General features: G+C 38.9%; 1 protein-coding gene across 1 annotated transcript in view; it reads right to left on the bottom strand.

Annotated features, from left to right (window-relative positions):
* The window catches only part of PPA1 (inorganic pyrophosphatase 1), a 30,887-nt gene that overhangs the window by 4,856 nt on the left and 3,088 nt on the right, over positions 1-22,943 (bottom strand). The window contains exons 2-8 of the mRNA XM_023240515.2: positions 22,775-22,833; positions 11,384-11,437; positions 10,392-10,511; positions 7,444-7,530; positions 6,423-6,549; positions 4,155-4,282; positions 3,798-3,883 (exon numbers count right to left, since the gene is read on the bottom strand). Of these exons, the coding sequence (XP_023096283.1) occupies positions 3,798-3,883; positions 4,155-4,282; positions 6,423-6,549; positions 7,444-7,530; positions 10,392-10,511; positions 11,384-11,437; positions 22,775-22,833 (661 nt within the window). The remainder of the gene's footprint in view (positions 1-3,797; positions 3,884-4,154; positions 4,283-6,422; positions 6,550-7,443; positions 7,531-10,391; positions 10,512-11,383; positions 11,438-22,774; positions 22,834-22,943) is intronic.

Here is a 22,943-nt window from a genome sequence, read left to right on the forward strand (position 1 = left end):
CTCTCTCTCTAAATAAATAAACTTTAAAAAATGGTATATCTAGGAGATGGGATATTATACAGAGATGGAATATTACATATTATAAAAACATTTTTTAATGACATGGGGAAATACTTATAGTGTTAAATATTTCAAAAATCAGGGGTGCTTGGGTGGCTCAGTGGGTTAAGCATCTGACCAGCTCAGGTCGTGATCTCATGATTTGTGGGTTCGAGCCCCGCAATGGGCTCTATCCTGACAGTTCAGAGCCTGGAGCCTGCTTCAGATTCTGTGTCTCCCTCCCGCTCATGCTCTGTCTCTTTCTCTCAAAAATAAACAAACATTTTAAAAAATTAAAAAAAAACAAAAACATAAACTATAGATGCAATATAATCTTAACTACTATTATTATTTCAATTTATTTTAAGAGAGAAAGAGAGCACGCACATGCATGGGGAAGGGGCAGAGAGAGAGGGAGAGAAAGAATCCCAAGGAGGCTCTGTGCTCAGTGCAAAAAAAGCCCAATGTGGAGCTCAACCTCATGAATTGTGAGATCAGGACCTGAGCTGAAATCAAGAGTCAGACACTTAACCAACCGAGCCACCTAGGTGGCCCCCCAAATTTAAATATAAATAGATGCTGTTGTGAGTGTGGAGTATGTGTTTATCTTGCATAAATGGGATCATATTAAGTACACTACTAGGAACTTTGCTTTTCTCCCTTAATATGCTTTGGATATCATTCCATATCAACATATAAAGATATTCTTTTAACGTGCCATATACTGTCCTATCATATAGATGTACTTAACCATTACATTTTTCCTTTTTGCTATTATAAAGGGCACTATAATGAACATCCTTATACATGTATCTTGGTGAACTACAGATATATTCCTAGCAGTAGTGGTATAAAGAAATACATGCAATTTTAACTTCTGGACTAGATATTGTCAAATTCCCCCTCACCAAGCCTGTACCCATTTATACGCTCAACAACCATGTATGGGGGCGCCTGGGTGGCGCGGTCGGTTAAGCGTCCGACTTCAGCCAGGTCACGATCTCGCGGTCCGTGAGTTCGAGCCCCGCGTCAGGCTCTGGGCTGATGGCTCAGGGCCTGGAGCCTGTTTCCGATTCTGTGTCTCCCTCTCTCTCTGCCCCTCCCCCGTTCATGCTCTGTCTCTCTCTGTCCCAAAAATAAATAAACGTTGAAAAAAAAAAATTAAAAAAAAAAAAAAAAAAAAAACCATGTATGTATGTTCTTGGTAACCCTGGCTATCATCTAATTTTTTTTAATTTTTGCAAATCTAATGGGGGATATCATTATCTTGCTGAACTGCATTTTATAAATCATGAGTGAGTCTGTACACCTTCTTATATGTAAACTTCCTTTTTCTATCTTTTCTCTCCATCTATTGAGTTGTCTTTTTCTTATCAACTCGAATAAGCTATTTACAAATTATTTTGCCCCTTGTGTTTTTTTACAAAAAAACTGGGAAAAATGGTCTCCTGATACATAAAAATATCACAAGTAAACCTTTCTTTTATGGATTTTGAGTCTGTGTTCTATTTAGAAAGGGCTTCTCTACTATGAGCTAATTAATAGATTAACCTATACTTATTCTATAATTTTTTTGCATCAAAATTTATGTTTCTGGAATTAAATACTAATGTAAGACGAGGGCCGACAGGCTGCACCCAATTAAATAAGGGTGCATTAATTAAATAAGGAAAACATGCTGAGCTGCTTCCCTGGGGAGCTCATGAAGCACCTACCTGGTCACAGCACCTTTTAAACACAAATCGAAACAGCCAGAACATGGTGGTGGTGGCCAGTGTGCATCTGCCATAAGGAGAATAAGGAGGAAGGTCGGGATCTAGCCTGTTTTCTTCCTCAACAGCCAGTTGGTCCAACACCATTCATCCGTAATACTTTACTATAAACTAAATTCCCATATGGCATTGGGTCTACCAAACTCTAACAGGACTAAGTAATCTGACTTTCTTCTTCAATATCAAACTTTGGGTAAAACAATATCACTCAACATTATGAAAATAATGAACACTCCTCCCCCCACCCCCAACACTACCCTCATTTTTTTTTTTTTTTTTTTCAGAATTTTCCTGGCTATTTTCACATGCAAATTTTTCCTAATGAAATTGAATGTTATTTAGGAACATAGTTTACTTTTCTTTTTATCATATTTTATATTTCTCAATAGTCTTAAACTGCTCTTCTTCTGGGTCTTGCACTGTCTTGTTTATACCTTGGTGTTTTGTTTTTCTAAGTTTATTTATTTTGAGAGAGAACGCATGTGTACAAGCAGGGGAGGGGCAGAGAGACAGAGAGAGAATCCCAGTGCCCACCACAGGGCTCAATCTCACAAACCGTGAAATCATGAACAGAGCTGAAATCAAGAGTCAGACACTTAACCAATCGAGCCACCCAGGTGCCCCTGAGTATCATGTATATTTTAGATACAAATCTGTTTCTTTTTTTTAAATGTTTATTTATATTTGAGAGAGAGAGAGAGAGAGACAGACAGACAGACAGAGTGCAAGCAGAGGAGGGGTGGAGAGAGACTGAGACAGAATCTGAAGCAGGCTCCAGGCTCTGAGCTATCAGCACAGGGCCTGATGTGGGGCTTGAACTCACAAACGGTGAGATCGTGAGCTGGGTCAAAGTTGGAGGCTTAACCAACTAGGACACCAGGTGTCCTGGTGTTTCTTTGTTTTTTTTTTAATTTTTTTTTTTAACGATTATTTATTTTTGAGACAGAGAGAGACAGAGTATGAACGGGGGAGGGTCAGAGAGAGGGAGACACAGAATCTGAAAGAGGCTCCAGGCTCTGAGCTGTCAGCACAGAGCCCGACGCAGGGCTCAAACTCACGGACCGCGAGATCATGACCTGAACCAAAGTCGGCTGCTTAACCGACTGAGCCACCCAGGCGCCCCTGTTTGTTTTTTTAAACACTGTTCCATATGAGACCTTTTCCTCCATTATAGTTTCTGTAATCACTTGTATAGAATGCTATCAATATACATACACACTCATTTTGTAATAGGGCACCTTTTTGAATTATTTCCTGGGGTTTTCTAGGTGCAAAATCATATCATCTATGACAATTTGATCCTCCATTTCCAACATTGCTGCATCAAAATACATCATTTCTCTTATATACTTCATTGACTATTATTTCAAGAACGACATTAGTTAAGTGGTGATAGTGGGCATTCTCTTGTAAATCTCTAAAAACCCAAGAGGAAGCATCTGATCCTGGACATGGGTTGGGGGCCAGACAGACTTGGATGTGAGTCCTAACCATGAAACACTTATTGAGGGATGACTTATGGTTAAGTTTAATTTCCCTGCATCTCTGCTACATGTTTGGCAAATATTAACTGCTCAAGAAGTATTAGCTATTATTAGCAGTAGTAAATTCTGTGTGCATGGTAGATCCTGGTTTAGCTGCAACACATCTTACATATTTAGATCAGAGCAAAACTCTTGCACTCAACCATATTTCACTCACTACATTCTGAGCACTCTGCTTGTAAGCCTTTCTAGTTACCCTCACAAAGCTCTGATCCCACGGTCCCTTTTATAGTTTTAGTTTGTACTTGTTCAGAGAGTATCTCATGAGTACTTTTCAGTTGCTTATATATCTACCTTCCCACTTACTTTCGCACTGACTCACAAAACCAGCCATCCCTTTTCGAAGGAATGTAATAATACAGTGTGTTTATGGTCGTTAAAACCTTTGGAGCAAGCTGGTCTGCCTTCTGTGGTAAACACACAGAGAAGAGTTCCTGCTTACCAACTGATCCCCTTTCCATCGATCTTCTTCGTCACTAATGCTCTCCAGTGGTCATGAGTGCTTTTAATAATATCAGTTGCAAAATCCTGTAATTTGAAGATACGCGTTACAAAGACAGATAAGTGTCTTTTCCTTATTATCAACATTTTGCCAAAGCCTGAGAACTTTGTCTTTTCTAAATTCGTTTCCTTGTGTCAGAAATGGAAGAGAACATTTAAATGAATCGATATCAAGGCTGTCTTACCTATATCTTTAAACATTTGTTTTATGGTCATACAGTCTTTAAATGGTAACGATGTAGTTAAATTGGTCTCGATACAAAGGGGCCGAAAGCTACACTTCTATATGACACACTACCTTATCTTTAAATTCTGCATTGAAAGCAAACTGGTTCTCCGGTTTTCCATCAGGAACCTTGTACCTTCTAAACCAGTCCACAGTAGCTTCCAGGTACCCAGGTTTCAGCCGCTTGACATCGTTAATATCTAAGAAGAGGACAAGCAGATTGCAAGATGAATATGTAATTGTTCATGCAATACAAATATCAAGTACGTACTTTGAGAGAGCGATAGGATGGATTATCAGAAAAGTTCAAGATAACGTTAGAGTGAACCACCTTGCTGAAAAGGGAATACACAGACATTAAAAGGAAATCATCTAGTGTCTTAGAATAGCTCTGATGTTAAGTACCAAGAAAACAACCAATACAATAGTAACTTCTATTAGAGAGTTTTCTGCCAGGAACTGGAAACAAAAGACCAAATATGTTTTTATTTTTTTATTTATTTTTTCAACGTTTATTTATTTTTCGGACAGAGAGAGACAGAGCATGAACGGGGGAGGGGCAGAGAGAGAGGGAGACACAGAATCGGAAACAGGCTCCAGGCTCTGAGCCATCAGCCCAGAGCCCGACGCGGGGCTCGAACTCACTGACCGCGAGATCGTGACCTGGCTGAAGTCGGACGCTTAACCGACTGTGCCACCCAGGCGCCCCTAAATATGTTTTTATTATACCACAGTGAGGAAAACTGTCAGAGCTGATTAACTCTCTGACTGCGAACCAGACCTTGAAAGGTATGCTGGATCCGGACTGGAGAATCCTGAACACCAGATCCAGAAAAGAAAAGGTCGGCAAAAAAGAATCCAGTCAACTTTTGTTCCTCATCTTGCAAAGCTGCATACAGAGACACAGGAGTGGTCTCCAGGGCTACCAGAACTGCCTCCTGATGCCACTTCAAGGGCCTACCAAAGACAGCACCAATTCTGTGCTGTTCCCTTTCGGGTTTGGCTTTCCTAACCAGCCCGGCAGTCCTGGTGTTGTAGCAAGCATGGAACCCCAGGCTTACTTTCGCGGGTTCCCACAAAACAGCAGGGCGATCTGGCTATCGGGGCTCCACAACGACCAAGAAGATCAGTGTGTCTGAACTGACTGCTTTAGTGGTAAGTAGTCCTCTTCCATGGCTCTGTGTGTATCTCTCCCAGAGGTGTGGCTAGTCAAGAGTTCTCTCCATCTAGCAATGCCAATAAACTCTTCAGATTATAACAGATGACAGACAGACACTATCTTAGGCTGACTTGGAGGGAAAGCTGCATACTATTTGCAGCATGGGACCAACCGCCCAGAGAAAGTTTTCAGTACTCCAATAGCCTCTACTGCAGGGCAAAAGGCCACATACATGTTTTAGGATTCCACGTACAAGAAATATCCAGAATCGGGAAATCTATGGTGACGGCAGATTAGGGATTGCCAGGGCCTGGGAAGAGCAGGGGATAGGGAGTGACTGCTTAGACATAGAGTTTTCATCTGGAGTGATGAAATGTCCTGGAACTAGACTGTGGTGATGTCGTGTGACTTTGTGAATGTATTAAATGCCACCAAATTGTACACTTTAAAATTGTTAAAATGGTAATTTTGTGTTAAGTGAATTTTACCACCAAAAAAAAAAAGGGGGGGGGGTGGGTAATGAAGTACTGATACATGTTACACTGCAGATGAGCCCTGAAAACATTATGCTACGTCAAAGAAGCTAGACAGACACATTAACATACAATCCCATTTGTGTGAAATGTTCAGAACAGGCCAGTCCATTAAGACAAACAATACATTAGTGATTGCCAGGGACTGGGGGAAATGGGAACAGGGAGTGGCTGCTAATGGATACAGAACTTACTGTTAGAGTAGGGAACACGTTCTGGAATTAGACAATGGAGACAGTTGCACAACAGAGTGAATATATTAAAAATCGTAGGATTGTACACTTTAAAATGATGAATTTTATAGCATGCAGATCATATCTCACTCAAAAAAATTTTTTAATAAATAAATAAAGCAAGAGAATGCTAGTATGTATGGAAGGAAAAGAGAAAAGAGTAAACACAAACTACGAGATTTTTCCTTTCCTGGAATGAAGGAGAAAATTTACTCAATTACTAAGTTAATTACTAAGAAGTTCACTGTGCGGAGTAACAGTGCTTTGTCAAAGGTTTTGCTTCTCCATTCTTTAACAGTTTGAAGGCGTGGGCTTATTCCTTAGTGCTTACTGAAGGTGATTCTGTCTCTATAGGTTAAATTTGGTGGGGAGTAAGATTTAGACGTAAAGACTTTAGATCTTCAGATTTCCTTACCATTGTAATTGGCTGCATCAGGATCATCCACATTAATGGCAATGACTTTCCAGTCGGTTTCCCCTTCATCGATCATAGCCAGGATGCCCAGAACTTTCACACTAATTATTTCACCTCTTGCACATACCTAAGAGTCAATAACCACAGTTAGGACAATACCACAGAATGAAACTTTGGAAGAAAAGTTTTACTTGGTAGATAACAGGAAACAAGGAAGATGCCAAGTTTCTGCAAACTTACCATAAAATGGTTTCTTCAGGCAATTTTTAAAAAGCTAAACAAGCAGATCCCTGTCTTATCAAAACTGAAAATAAGTACCCTCGGAGGCCCTAAGAAAATCAGTAACGTAGTTGAGGATAATTCATATTTTTTGAGGTGTCATTGATTGGGCCAAAAAATAAATCCTCCATAATATGTTCCAAACACATATTTAAATGTGCTTTCTTTACTTTTTATTTTATTCAAACAACTGAATTAGGCAAGTCAAACAATATGATTTAACTTAATGAGTTAAAAAACTGAATGCCAACTTTCTTTTCGGTTGTTAACTATTTCCCTCAGCCTGAGCAGTATCGTAAGGAAATGATAACTACAGTCGTGATGTTAGAGTTGCCCTACTTGATGAAGAAATTCTGACCATAGATCTCCAGCTCCTGAGGTTGGTTGACATGGGTCGGTTCACTGACCGTTCCGAGCAAGTCGGCAAGGTTTGCCTTATATCGAGATGAAATCTGCCTCCTGGTACTCTACCCGTTGACTAGTCATCTGCCTGCCAAAGCAATGCAGAACACAACTGCTTCTTCTGCGTGCGTGTATACATACATTTTTTTAGACTAAGTTTAAATGCACACATTATAGTATACAAATGCTTAGCAGAACTAGAAGTTTTAACTTCTCAAAGAGACATCACTATTTCACTAATATGCATATATTTTATTCACAATATTTTTTAAAGTATGAACTTTGTATACTTCATTACTGTCATCTTGACACTACAGAAAAACATTTCAGATTCCATTACCTTGCTTCCAATTTCACACACATCGATTGGGTCATTGTCACCGCAACAGCCAGTGTGTTTGTCATTGTGTCCTGGGTCTTCCCAAGTCTAAAAATTAAATTAATTAATTAATTAAAAATTAAAAAAAAATTAAGTCTGAGAGTATATCATTTCTATACAAGCTACTGACAAAGTGGATCGTGTTTGCATTAAAAGATAACAGCCCAGGGGCGCCTGGGTGGCTCAGTCAGTTAAGCGTCCGACTTCAGCCCGGGTCATGATCTCGCGGTCTGTGAGTTCGAGCCCTGCGACGGGCTCTGTGCTGACGGCTCAGAGCCTGGAGCCTGCTTCTGATTCTGTGTCTCCCTCTCTTTCTGCCCCTCCCCTACTCATGCTCTGTCTCAGAAATAAACATTAAAAAAAAAAAATTAAAAAAAAAAAAGATAACAGCCCATGAGTTTTTCTACAAAAATATGAATCTTCAGCTATTTTTTTTCTCATTTTTAAGAAATTTTTGATTTACATCTAAGAATCTTCACTACACACAGTAATTTTAATTAAATGCTAGGACCCTATTATGCTAAATATGCTATATACACTCAACTAAATATTCTATGCTAAATACGCTAAACTGAATTTAAGATTTCTTATTTTTGTTTTTTGTTTTTTTAAGTGTTTTTTAAATTTATTTTGAGAGAGATATAGAGAGCAAGTGGGGAGGGACAAAGAGAGGGGGAGAATCCCAAGTCAGCCTCTAGATTGTCAGTGTAGAGCCCGATGCAGGGCTCAAACTCACAAACCTCAAGAGTCGGACACTTAACCGACTGAGCCACCCAGGCACCCCTAAATTCAAGCTTTAAAACAGATGATACTTTTTTTTTAAAGTTTATTTATTTTATTTTTAGTGATCTCTACACTGAATGTGGGGCTTGAACTTACAACCCCAAGATCAACAGTCGCATGCTCTACTAACTGAGCCAGCCAGGTGCCTCAACAATAATCCTATTTAAAACAAACAAAACCCAACCACCTAATAGTTGAGACAACATGCAACACAAATACAGACCCAAATATTTACTTAAAAAATACATTAAAAGGAAAGTGCTTTGATGAACTTTTTGTGCTCACTATCTTCTATGAACTAGATTTTCTTTAAAATAAATTTCCAGGGGCGCCTGGGTGGCTCAGTCGGTTAAGCGTCCGACTTCAGCCAGGTCACGATCTCGCGGTCCGTGAGTTCGAGCCCCGCGTCAGGCTCTGGGCTGATGGCTCGGAGCCTGGAGCCTGTTTCCGATTCTGTGTCTCCCTCTCTCTCTGCCCCTCCCCCGTTCATGCTCTGTCTCTCTCTGTCTCAAAAATAAATAAATGTTAAAAAAAAATAAATAAATTAAAAAAAAAAAATAAATTTCCAAAACAGAGGTAGGTAGACAGTAATGCTAAAAGGGAAATGAGATGTTCTGATGGTAAGTGTCATCACCGACCAGGAGCCAAGACTGAAAAGCCTAATCAGGATCTTCTGGAGCTTTCAATTGCTAGCTTTATTTCCTGAATCTCTGCAGAGATCTTACAGATGGCTTGTGCTTGCTTGGATGTTTCAAATGTACTTATTGTTCTAGTTATTTTCTCCCTCAATCTAGAACATATTTTTTGGCTATTCAGCTGGAATAAAGGCAAAAAGATGAAAGTGAAGGGGGGTAAACAAAGACCAGATCCAACAAAGCGAAATCCAACCTCCAGAAGAATAAGTATTTCAGCAGTGTTTTCCCAGAGGGACAATATTTTGAGGCTAACTACTAAATGAACTGGAATACAAGGTGAAGTGCTATAATTAAGGCAGACAAGTGACTTTGTGATTACCAGCTGAGTTTGATCTATGTTTTGGTAACTTACAGATTGTTTCACAGTAGACTCGACTTAATAGACTTAATGGTTAATAAAAACAAACCATTTATCAACAGGAAAAAGTAAATTGAGTATTTCATGTAAAAATCCTAAGTACCACAGGCATTAGCCTAGCCAAACTGGAATTAAATATCCATCATTTACTCATACTAGACATGATTCTAGTGATTCTTCCTTTAAATATTAAATAAGAGCCTACTATACACACTGGCATTGTGCTGGGATAAATCGGTATACAATACAGACATCCTCCCTCCTCAAAGGTGTTGTCTGTTTAGGAAAACAGAACCCCATTATTACTTTACCACAAAAAGACTGGCATTAAGAAGAAGAAATCAGGACTCTCAGCATGAAAGCTTACCTGTGCCAGGCTCCTCACAATAGCCATATGAGCTAAGTGCTCATAATCTCAGAGAGATTGGCCTCAGGGAGGAGGAAAGAGAGGCAAGTCAGGTGAGCCAGCAAGTGGCGGACTTGGGATGTGGTGCCAAAAATCCATGCTTTCAACCACTAGCCTACACGGTCCCTCTTTGCCACTCATTCCGTAAAGAAACAAAGCATATGGTTTACAACCAGTCCATATAGAAAGATAAATATTTCAGAAAAGAACTTTCAAATGTGAATTTAAATATCATAAAACATTTATCTTCAGTTTATTTTGAAAATAAGTTTATTCAAGGAAGTATTAAAATAATTACTCTTGGGGCGCCTGGGTGGCTCAGTCGGTTGGGCGTCCGACATCGCTCAGGTCATGATCTCACACTCCGTGAGTTCGAGCCCCACGTTGGGCTCTGTGCTGACAGCTCTGAGCCTGGGGCCTGTTTCGGATTCTGTGTCTCCCTTTCTCTCTGCCCCTCCCCTGCTCATGCTCTGTCTCTCTCTGTTTCAAAAATAAATAAAAACATTTAAAAATTTTTTAAAAATTAAAAATAATAATTACTCTTATGTTGGTAAAATCTACTATGGCATAAACGTTCTGCAGGTGTTTAAATCTTTTCCACTAACAGCTATAGGTTAATTTTTTGTAAGCTAAAAAGTACATTTTTAGCCACTGCACAGATACATACCTGAGGGATAGCACCGTAATTCCAGATATATCCTTTATAAGGGAACAGATTTGCAACGTAACGGAGTTTTCCTTTTTTCACATCTTGTTTAATTGGGTTTAAAGGGTCCTTTGTAGCTATCTGAAATAAAAAATTTCAAATTATTGTATATTTGGATATAAAATACTATTCAAATAACGATTTGAGGAAATGAATTATGGAATGCATATCCTGTAATTCCACTTTAATGAAGTATTTTGCCTCTAACATTTTTATGATTTGATATAAAAGTTTTTCCATAATCAGCCTTAAATTGGAAAACTTATTTGAGGTACACAGGAACTATCAAGAAGGGAAAAAAAACACTAAAAAAAAAAACCCCAAAATTTACTTATTCAAGAAAGTAAAAACTAAAATTACCTGGAATAAAATCCTAACATCTGAGAAATGTTTTAAGATTTGTATTAAAAGGGCAAAATAAATATTATCCAACTTAGGCTTTCCTTAAAACTTTTTAAATTATTCAAATATTTGAGTGTATACTACATGCAAAATATGGCTACTGTCAAAAAGCTTAATTAGGTGATAGAAGAAATGTAACAAATATCCACAACAAAAAGCCGAATCTATTAGGAGTCATCAGAAAGAAATTAACGCAACAGAAATTCCAATACAATCACAGGTGGCTGGGGTAACTAAAGAAAGCCCGGTGACTCCATGGAGGAGTCTGGAGGAGTCGTTGATGGACTTAAAGGGGATAACACAGGAGAAACAGGTAATTCTAGGCTTTCAGAAGCCAGAAGCAAAGGTGTGGGGAAGACAGTCTGCCGCTTCAGAGCCCAGGGGGAAGACTGGCAGGCAGTGGGCAATGCAACTTAACCGGAGAAGAGATTGGGACCAGCAAGAAGAAAACCTTAGGCTTCAGCGGTTGAACACTCAAGCAAATGCAAATCAGTGTGCTTAGATCAAAATTAATATCCTAAGTCTGATCACCTGTGTAAGGAGAAACATACCTCCATTTTTGCATTCGACCAGCGCGGTACTTCAACTACCATGTGGAACACGTCCTGAAAAACACATAGAAGGTGAAATGGTCACAGGAGCTAATTTGTTCTCTCACCTCAGTGAGCGTTTCACTGGTTTGGCCAAAGTTAAACTGTTCGTTGTATTGGATCTTTGAAGTCAATAGGCTTTCAACACAAGTCAGCCAAAAAATCAGACCCGGGGCACCTCAGGGGCCTAGTCAGTTAAACATCCGACTCTTGATTTCGGACTCTTGATTTTGGCTCAGGTCATGATCTCATGGTTCGTGATATTGAAGGCGCTTTCTCTCAAAATAAATACATAAACTTAAAAAAAAAAATCAGACCAAATATGCAAAGTAACTGTAGAATTAAGGTGGTGGGTGTATTCTTGTCCAATCTGTAATTCTTTCAAATTTCTGTGTGTTTAAGTAAACATAATAAATTTTTCATAATAAAATGTCAGGGGTGGGGGGTGGGTGGGAAGAATGTTACTATAAAGAAAGGAAATAGTTTTTAAACACAACAGAACTTCTATCTCCGAGGAAGACCGCCTTCAAAGAGATCATCTCCAAAGCCCATTCGCTTCCTCCAGTGACACTGCAATTGCTCAAGATGTTTTCAGAACTCCTCTTTCAGTGGCAGTTTGGAAGACAAACCCTAAGTCAGTTTACTTACATTGTCATACGTTAGTTTGACAGAGGAGGGGCAGATAGAGAGGGAGACACAGAATGTGAAGCGGGCTCCAGGCTCTGAGCTGTCAGCACAGAACCTGATGCCGGGCTCGAACTCACAAACTGTGAGATCATGACCTGAGCCGAAGTCGGACGCTTAACTGACTGAGCCACCCAGGCGCCTCAATAAATAAAACTTTAAATGGTCAGGTTTTCAGTTTATAGCCTTGCAAAAGGTATACATGAGGCCAAATTTGCAATTATTCTTTTATAAAATGTGTATTTTTTAAAGCGGATTTGAAATGAAAGTCACTTATGCGGTACCTGGGTGGCTCAGTCAGTTGACCATCCAACTCTTGATTTTGACTCAGGTCATAATCCCAGGGTCATGGGTTCGAGCCCCATGTCGGGCTCTGCACTGAGTATGGAGCCTGTTTAAGATTCTCTCTCTCTCCCTCTGCCCCTCTCCCCAACCCATGCTCACTCTCTCTCAAAAAAAAAAAAAACATTTTTTAAAATGTAAGTCACTTAGTTACACACTTTTTAGAATTATTTTTCTGCTACTTTGCACCAAAAAACAAAAACAGAGACTGATAAGCTACAAAAGGATAAGTCAAAGGTTTTGAGCCAATGATTACTGTGCTGTTACTTTTAACCGAGCAGAAAAGCTAGAGCTTACAGTCTCAAACTTCTGCCCTTTATTTAAGTTCTTGGTCAAACTGAGGGAGACAAGAAGATTTCATGAGTTTCTGCTTCAAGCCTCTTAACACCTACTTGATATAACATAAAACCCACAAAAAACAGAGATCTTAAAATCCAGGACTGAGTAAGTGCTCTATCCATGTTAAGTGATAATTGTGTGGTTTAGAAAAAGTAACACATTGTTCATGGGAAGACCCAATCTTTCATTCAATTTCAAGATTTAATCAAAGAAATGTGATTTCTTTTCAAGAACTGCATCTATCTCGTACCACACCTCAGGTATTAAAATGAAAGATCTATGTGTCTACGAGCAAGTCTGGACTTTAAGTTTTCAGCAGCAATACCCTAACTGTTCACAAGATGGAGCTGTTACCACATGAAAGAGTGAGAAGTGAAAACAAAGAGATCAGTAAATTAAAAAAAAAAAAAAAAGGCATTACCAAATGAATAAATTACCTCAAAAAAAGGTAGCAAATAGGGCCAAAATGTACAAATTTGAAATTTGGTAACTATATTGAACATTTTAATGGAATAAGTGATAAATGCATATCGGTCCTCAAAAACCACTACCTAATATTACAAACCTACGTAACTATAATGGAAAGCAAGCAAAGAAAGAACATTAAAGGAAAGAAAACATCTTTCTGAAAATGGTTAAGACAACTCCACTGCACAGAGGAATTCCATAAGCCTGAAGGTTTGGTGCTTTTTATTTTTTTATTCTTTAATTTTGTTGTTGTTGTTGTTGTTTAATGTTTATTTTTGAGACAGAGAGAGACAGTATGAACAGGGAAGGGGCAGAGAGAGAGGGAGACACAGAATTTGAAGCAGGTTCCAAGCTCTGAGCTGTTAGTACAGAGCCCGACATGGGCCTCGAACCCATGAACTGTGAGATCATGACCTGAGCTGAAGTTGGATGCTCAACTGACTGAGCCACCCAGGTGCCCCAGTTTGGTGCTTTTTAGGAATTAGGCCAAAATACAGCAGGGAGTATCCTGCAAAAAGCCTCAGAGCCAAATCATTCATGTTCTCTCAATAATTAATTAATTACTGAGTGCCACTGTTGGGTTTTACTTTCCTAGGCACTGAAGAAAAGCTCTTTTATTTTTTAATATTTATTTTTGAGAGAGAGACAGAACATAAGCTGGGCAGGGGCAGAGAGAGAAGGAGACACAGAATCCGAAGGAGGCTCCAGGCTCTGAGCTGGCAGCACAGAGCCCGACGCAGGGCTCAAACTCAGACCTCGAGATCATGACCTGAGCTGAAGTCGGACACGTAACCGACTGAGCCACTCAGGTGCCCCATAAAAGCTCTTTGAACTCCCTCGAAGTTAGATTTCCAAATCCAGGCCTCTGCATGGAGGCCTCAGGCTACAGTGGGGCTGGGGTGGGGTGTGGGGTGTGTGTGTGGGTGGGGAGGGTGGGTTCATAAACCTGGGGGAGGGAACTTACCTGTAAAATGAATGCTTAGCACACTTTTAAGTGTATGTAGATGCCATAGTGAGTACTGTGCCTTTTTTTAAAGCAATGAACTTTTAGGAGCTTTTAGTCATTACGTACCCCATCAATAATCACAACAGAAGGTATTAAGTATGTTGATATAAAAAGGAGGGGGTTCATTCTTTAACAGGAACTACTGCTGTTCTCCTAGAGGCTGCTACAATTCAGGGAGTTGTTCAGGTGAACAGTGATCCTTAACATTTTCAGGGCAATATAAGAAATCCAACCAATCCCACTGCGGGAAGCACTTTCACTGTTAAATTATGCATTCTAATTGGAACTCCTGTGCACTGCTGGTAGGAACGTAAAATGGGATAGCCACTGTGGAAAACCGCGGTTCCACCAAAAATAGAGTTACCATATGACCCAGCAATTCCACTTCTGGGTATACACCCAAAGAACTGAAAGCAAGGTCTTGAAGAGGTATTTGTATACCCATGTTCATAGCAGCATTATTCACAATCTCTAAACCATAGAAGCAACCCCCCAAAAAAGGAAGGAAATTCTGACACATGCTGTAACATGTGTGGACACAACTTGAGGCCATGATAAGTGAAATAAGCCAGTCACAAAAGGACAAATACCGTGTGATTCCACTTACATGAGGTATCTAAAGAAGTCAAATTCATACAGAAACAGAAAGTAGAAGGGTAGCCGCAAGGGGGTTGGGAGGGGGGAACGGGGAGTTTATGTTTAATGGACATGAAGTTTCAGTTTTGAAAGATGAAGCGAGTTCTGGAGATGAAGGGTGGCAAGGGTTGCGCAACAATGTGAATGTATCAATACCCCTGAAGTGTACACTTAATGATGGTTAGAACAGTCAGTCTTACGTTATGTGGATTTTACAATTAACAATTGGAAAAAATCATACATTCTCGTATTTCCAACATCTATGCATTTAAAATACTGAGACAAGACTTTAGGGTATTTAGTACTACCCAGTTACAAATTCATGCCTTCTTTCTCTAATCCTAACTGGTTTCAACTATTACTTAGCTCAATCCTGGATTGAGAGGAGAATCTGTTCTCCACTTCTAGTCTGCTTTGATTCTAAATCCCCGCTCTGGCATCAAGCTCTCAGCTCCCTATTTATAGTTTCAGAGGAAGGAAGGGGTTAGTATCCCTAGTGGGATGATTTGGATAAGCCTGTAGGAGGCAGAAGAAAGGCAAACTATAGCTTTAGCTCTGACTTCCGAAAGGCAGAGACCTAACACTCTTCCCAGCTTTATAATCATTTCATAAGAATGTCAATGTTAAAGGTGTTCAAATTCTAAGGAGATTGGAAACTTAAGCCTAAACTAATTATATCATTCCATTAAATCAAAAAGAGTGTAAATAAAAATATTTTAGGGGTAGGAGACATGTAACCTATATCTTGATTAGTCTTTTACTTTCACTGATTAAACAGGAATATTTCAATAGTATGGTGATCAGGGGTTTCATTTCCAAACCGGTTAGTTTTCTTATGGGTCAAATTAGTAGCCTAAAAGTTGTTTACTAATGAACAGGCCATGGCTATTTGGTAGGCTATTATAACTAGTGTAGTTAAGTATGTGTATATAGGGAGCATTTAATTATATCCCATCACTGAATCTTAGTAGTAAAGTTAAATGCGTCTTTATTGGGAGACCTATGAACACCTTAAGACTTATGATCAGTTTCCAACACTGGACCCAAAGCCTAGTGAACATGACATGCTATATTGCAAACTTACATAAGTGGCTTTTAAATCAACATTTTCAAGTTGAGCCACCATGTATCTCTCTAGATAACTTCAGGAACCAAGTAAATGCCAGACTTGGGAAGAAATACAAAAATCACTCTCTGATTCCATCGTCCTTCCTTTTATTTTCTGTTTTGCAATAAAATTTGCAGAAAAACGGTGGTGGTAGAGAGGACTTTCTTCTAAATTCATCTAGAGATTACTCAACAAGCAAGAAGCTAATTAAAAACAAGGGCAGCTTTTTTTTTTTTTAACTTCTAGAACAGTTTTGTAGTATAAAATCCCTATCAGAAAAGCTCACATAATTAATAAGGAAATGTTCCACCTGCAAACAGGTACTTTTGAAAAGGTGTACTAGATTTAATCCTGTCTGAGGTTATTATACCTTATTAAGTGCTCACCAAGTGACAATGGCCCTTAATCCTTAGTTTTAGGTTTGGGCTTCAGTGTCAGTTTTTTTATTACAGGATATACTCTAAACTATTAAATGCAAATGGATTCCTCCTTGTGCACTGTTGGTGGGAACATAAATTAGTGCAGCCATTATGGAAAACAGCATGGCGGTTCCTCAAAAACACTAAAAATGATTTAATGAAATTTGCTTAAAGAGTAGATCTTAGGAGTGCCTGGGTGGCTCAGTCAGTTAAGTGTCTGACTGTGGCTCAGGTCATGATCTCACTTTTATCACTTATCAATGAAATAATTCAGGAACCCATTTACTTTTTTTAAAAAAACTTAATTTCTTCAGCTTTACTGAGGTATGATTGACAAATAATCATGTATTCAGGATGTACAATGTGAGGTTTTGGTATATGTGTACATTGTGAAATGATCCCCCTCATCAAGGAAATTAACCTCTTCATCACCTCACATATTTACTTTGTGTGTGTGGCAATACTTAAGTTCTACTCTTTTTTTAAAAAAAAATTTTAATGTTTATTTTTGAAAGAACGAGAGAGAGAGAGAGCGCGCGCGCGCGCGCATGAGCAGGGGAGGGGCAGAGACAGAGGGAGACACAGAATCCCAAGCAGGCTGTAGGCTCTGAGCTGTCAGGACAGAGCCTGATGTGGAGCTTAGACTCACAAGCTGTGAGATCATGACCTGAGTTGAAGTCAGATGTTTAACCGACTGAGCCACCCAGGCACCCCTGTGATGACGAAGAATTTTGAACATAGAACCTTTCCCAGGAAAAATGCACATTTACACCAAATCGCAGTATCACAGAGTTCACAGAACCTCAGAAACCCGTCCGTGGCCATTTGAGGGCCTCGGGGCCACCAAGAATGCCTGGACTAGAAGACTTCTGAGCCTTTCCAAAGAAAAAAAAGCTCTTACTCATTTCCTTTGAACGCTGAGCAAAAAAAATAATAATAATAAAAATTAAAATTAAAAAATTAAAAAAATTAAAAACAAGTTCTGAGCCAAAATGCTGGGTTTCAAGCATGACACTACTGCTTATAAGCTCTAGTGGCTGATCCTGGACAATGGGGCTAATGAAAGAACCTAGCTTAGAGAATGACGTGATGGCCAAATGATATAATCCACAGAAGGGCTTTAGCATAGTGCCTAAGGTTACAGGAATCATTCAATAAATATCAACAATAATTTTGGGCCTTTTTTAAAATAATGATCTGTAATGAGGGTTCATCAATAAGCTCTATACACAGAATCATGGGACATCAACATAGAATGTAATCTAAAACACCCACCAAGATGAACATGGCTCAGAGATGAAGGAATTTGCTCAATATCATTAGGCCAGTTAGTGGTAAAACCAAGACTAAAGTCAAGATTCCTTACTCTTAATTCAGTGATTTTTTTTTTTTTTTTTTACCCTATAAAATAGAGCTCTGAAGGGCTAAAGAAACAATCAGTCATTGTGCTCAACATCATCATCCTATCTGGTTGGTTACTGTTTACTGAGGCTTTCCTATAAAGCCAGGCATTGTGGTATGCTATATCCATATTTAATCATCCCAACTTTACTTTTTCAACGAAGTTGACAGACCACAGAGATTATGGTTAGAATATCTGTTATCAAAATTTAGTCACCTGAATGCTCACTGGAGAGGGAAAAAGTAGGAGTTTATTTTTCATTATGACATGCTGATTAAGCTTAACGGTCATCAGTTCCCATCTGTTCCCGGTTCTAACTTTGGTTTAGAAAACATGAAACCAAAGATAAACAAAACAAAAATCCAGAAAACCCATTCTATATACGTACAAAGCTAGGGAAGAAAACAGTGTTTAATTAATTCAGTGACATTTTAAAAACTTCCATTTAAGGAACTGTTTATAAAAAGAAATCGAAAATTTGAAACAAAGCAAACCCCGGAAGGAAGTAATCCAACAGGCATCTGCTTGAGTAGATCTCTCCTAAAGGGCTCAGGTACAGCGAAATAGTATCTTCAAAAAGAATGATAACATGAGTGCAGGGGGCGCTTGGCTGGCTCAGTTGGTGGAGCATGTGACTCTTGATCTTGGGGTTCTGAGTTTGAGTCTCATGTTGGGTGTAGGAATTGCTTAAAAATAAAATCTTGGGGGGCGCCTGGGTGGCGCAGTCGGTTAAGCGTCCGACTTCAGCCAGGTCATGATCTCGCGGTCAGTGAGTTCGAGCCCCGCGTCGGGCTCTGGGCCGATGGCTCGGAGCCTGGAGCCTGTTCCCGATTCTGTGTCTCCCTCTCTCTCTGCCCCTCCCCCGTTCATGCTCTGTCTCTCTCTGTCCCAAAAAATAAATAAACGTTGAAAAAAAAAATTAAAAATAAATAAATAAATAAATAAATAAATAAATAAATAAATAAATAAATAAAATCTTGGGAGGCGCGCCTGGGTGCTTCAGTCGGTTGAGTGGCCGACTTCGGCTCAGGTCATGATCTCACGGTCCATGAGTTCGAGCCCCGCGTCAGGCTCTGTGCTGACAGCTCGGAGCCTGGAGCCTGTTTCGGATTCTGTGTCTCCCTCTCTCTGACCCTCCCCCGTTCCTGCTCTGTCTCTCTCTGTCTCAAAAATAAATAAACGTTAAAAAAAAAATTAAAAAAAAAATAAATAAAAATAAAATCTTGGAAAAAAATGATACACGACTGCAGAAAATATTGTTAAATTTCTGAGGCATCAACCTATTTGATTATAAACTGAACTTTTAGAAGAGGAGAAAAAAAAATAGTTCCATATTTACATATTCTCCCAACAGTCACCTGGAAAACAAATAGAAGCCTATATTGTTAGAACAAATATTTAACATCAACGTTTAAGATACAGAACAAAAACAATACCAAACTTCTAAATCTAAATATCAAGTCATGATATTTGAGCACTTGAAGATTTAGATAAAAGTTAATCCATCCACTATTTCACACCGTTTATGCTATGTTCTGGATTTTAAAAATTTCTCTTATCTAAAAAGTTTTATGTCAGAAGACACCCTGAGCCACAGGTATTTTTATATTTGACCCCAAAATAGACCCAGAGCAAAGGACAAAATCTAGTGAGTCCTTGCCTTTGCCTTCTTCCACCGAATGGATTTGGAAATAATCCAGGCAGGGTGTTTGAGTCACATGGATTCCCAGAACTGGCTGACTTGATTACCTAGTGGCTGTCCACATTGAGAGGTCCTGACATAGAGCCGAATATAAGCCTTTGGGCATTTTTCCTCAGTAGAGTGGTAAGAGTTGTGTGAAAGATACATTCCCTCATTATCTCCCTTTGAATGACTGACCATATTAGAGATAAAGTCCACAACCACACACTAAAAATGTATTTACATAAACTTAATAACATTGGGAAAAAAAAAAAAAAGAGCACACTCTTCTGTAACCAATGGAGTTAATCAGATCTTTTATTTAGGCTATAATCCAAAATAATTTCTGTGTACCACACCCTTTTGGTATTTTGTATATACTAAACTTCCTTAAAAACAGAACAAAACAAAAGAACTCTTTCCTGCTTCTCAGACAGGAATCTGAAATGCTGAAGTTCACTGACATCTGGACCACTAGTGAAATCCAGAGTTGTTGTAAGAGATTGTGTTTCTGAGCCAGCTCAGGGCGGTGCAAAGGCAGAGTTTTCATTTGAGTAATCCCAGATTATAGCCCAAATCAGTCCCATACAAGACTCCAAGGAGTTGCAGAATAAACTGAGTGGAGATGTTTTACATAGCACCAAAATGTAGTCTCAGTTTCCTATTTTGGGGTAACTTGAAGCAGTAATAAAACTGGGCACCGCAACTATTATGAACATTCTGATCCTTGGCTAGAATATTATAGTTTATATAATATAGAATATTGTATCAGTTACTTATAGCTATGGTCTGCATGTTTGTGTCCCCCCAAAATTCATTTGTTGAAATCCTAACCCTCAATAGTGATTGTACACTGGGTGGGACCTTTGGCAAGTGTTTAAGACACAGGGGTGGAACCCTCATGAGTGGGATTAGTGCCTTATAAAAGAGGCTCCAGAGAGATCCTTAGCCCTTTCTGCCACAAAAGTACATAGCTAGAAGTCCATGACCAAAAGAGGGCCCTCACCCAACCATGCTGGCACCCTGATCTCAGACCTCCAGGCTCCCTGAACTGTGAGTAAAAAAATGCATGCTGCTGATAAGCTACCAGTCTATGGTATTTTGTTACAGCAGCCCAAATGGACTAAGACACTTATAAACACACGCACACAAAAAATAGCTCTAAGTCAAGAAAATATTTTTCTTCCTTAGCACATCTACATGTCAAGTTACTATCAATAAACTTTCAGTCATCATTTTATACCTCTTAACTACTCAAAATGGTGTGAGACATGACTGGAAAGTACTTTGATATGCATACTAATTACACACCAAACGGATAATCAAGTCAACCAAAGGATGCCAATTCAAGAGGAAGGAAGGATCCTGCAGCTCATGCCAACTCCCAGGAAATCAGACATAACAAATTAGAGTTTCTGAATAAATACAACTTTGAGAATCCCACAGGAGAACACATGCCAATTAGAGGTCCCTCCTGTCAGCGTGGCACATAATTGGCCTTAGGCTATTTGCTCTACTATCTCCTGTTGGAGCCCAGCACAAGGAAGCTCCTAGGAAGCAACACCTTGAGTTGGGGTTTTCTGCCGACGCTCAAGTTGTCAGTCTGGAACTGGAGCAAATTTCCTGGTACAAGTTCGGTGAATTTGCCTATGTCTCTCTGATAGTCAAGTACAGAGAAACAGTAGGACTCAGCATATACAAGGAGAAGATTTCACCTATAATGGTATTCTAGACTTGCACTGGAATGCGATGCTCGCATGTATTATGTATTGGCATGTAGCCAAGGAAAATCAACAATCTATGTGCAGTGTTTAGAACTCAAAAAAATTTGTGTTCATCGTGAATCATGCTTCCCGGTTGGACAAAAAGAATTTTTAAAGGTTTAAAAAAGCAGCAGGCATCCGTCCTTGTGTCAGTTCCTTGTGTCAGAAGTACAAACTTCTACTGGGAAGGAGGCTAAAACAAGCACTGAATAAAAAAAATAACAATAACTATTTCAATTTGTAAAAATAACCCATGCTCATTGTAAAAAGATTAGAAAATATAAAAAGACAAAAATGAAAATAAAAATCAGAAAGGGTCACTAGCAATTCTTACTTCCAAAGGACCACAAAGACTTTGGAATATATCCTTGTAGACATTTTTTCCTAGCAAAGTAAGATTCTTACCCATTTGTGGTTAGCCTATCAATTTGTGCTAGATTTCTTCAGCTCACTGGTGTGCATACTAACAGAGACCTCTTTTTAGAAGTCTATAGACTTAACCTTTATTAACACTGTACTTTTTTTTATTATATAGTTTTTTAATGTTTATTTATTTTTGAGAGAGACAAAGAATGCGAGTGGGTCAGGGGCAGAGAGAGAGGGAGACACAGAATCCGAAGCAGGCTCCAGGCTCGGAGCTGTCAGCACAGAGCCCGACATGGGGCTCGAACTCACGAGGTGTGACATCGTGACCTGAGCCAAAGTCAGTCACTCACCCAGGCGCCCCGACACTATTTGCATCTTAACTCTAACAGTCCACTGAAAGTACTGAATTTTCCTATAAGAAATTATATCACTGAATAATATAGTTTAATTTTTGTAAATAAAATATTTTTGCTGTTTAATAAATATCCCACAACCCAAATTTTGTGCTGGCTAGCTGGTGTATTTTATTTTATTTTTAAATGTTCATTTATTTTTTGAGAAAGCGAGACAGAGCAGTGGAGGGGTAGAGAGAGAGAGAGAGACAGAGAGAGAGAGACAGAGAGAAAGAGGAGACAGAGGATCCAAAGCAGGCTCTGCACTGACAGCAAAGAGCCTGATATGGAGCTGAACTCATAAAACATGAAATCATGACGTAAGCCAATGTCACTTAACCAACTGAGCCACCTAAGCGCCCCGACCTGGTTAATTTTAAAACCACTTATGAGAAAAAATAAAAATTAAAAATAAATGAATAAAATAAAATTAAAATTAAAATATAAAATAAAATATAAAATAAAATATAAAATAAAATAAAATAAAACCACTTATGAGGTACTAAGATTTAGTCCCAAGGACAGCTTTGAAACATTTGTTATCTGTTCCTCTACTCCTTCCCCAAATTATAATTGCTTCTTTAGCCAAATAATCTGGATTTAAGACTGACTTCTTAGTCAATGTACCTTGAATTTGCAGCACAATGAGGCATTTTAAGCACTTATGAAGACGTATAAGAAAATCCATATGTGGAATTAACTGATCTGAGTAAAGAGACTATGTTTAAATGGTCAGGACATCTTACCTTATCCGCATAAATTGGAACATCATGAAATGGAGATATATACTGTCCTTTTTCATTTTCTGCAAAATGAATTACAAAAAGTCATTAGTTCTTTTGCTAATTGCATTTCCAGATGCATTAAGTACACATTTTAAAAAACACTTCAATTTTTTAGAGTCATTTTAGGCTT

This window comes from Felis catus, chromosome D2 (assembly GCF_018350175.1).
Source record: "Felis catus isolate Fca126 chromosome D2, F.catus_Fca126_mat1.0, whole genome shotgun sequence".
Classification (NCBI taxonomy): domain Eukaryota; kingdom Metazoa; phylum Chordata; class Mammalia; order Carnivora; family Felidae; genus Felis; species Felis catus.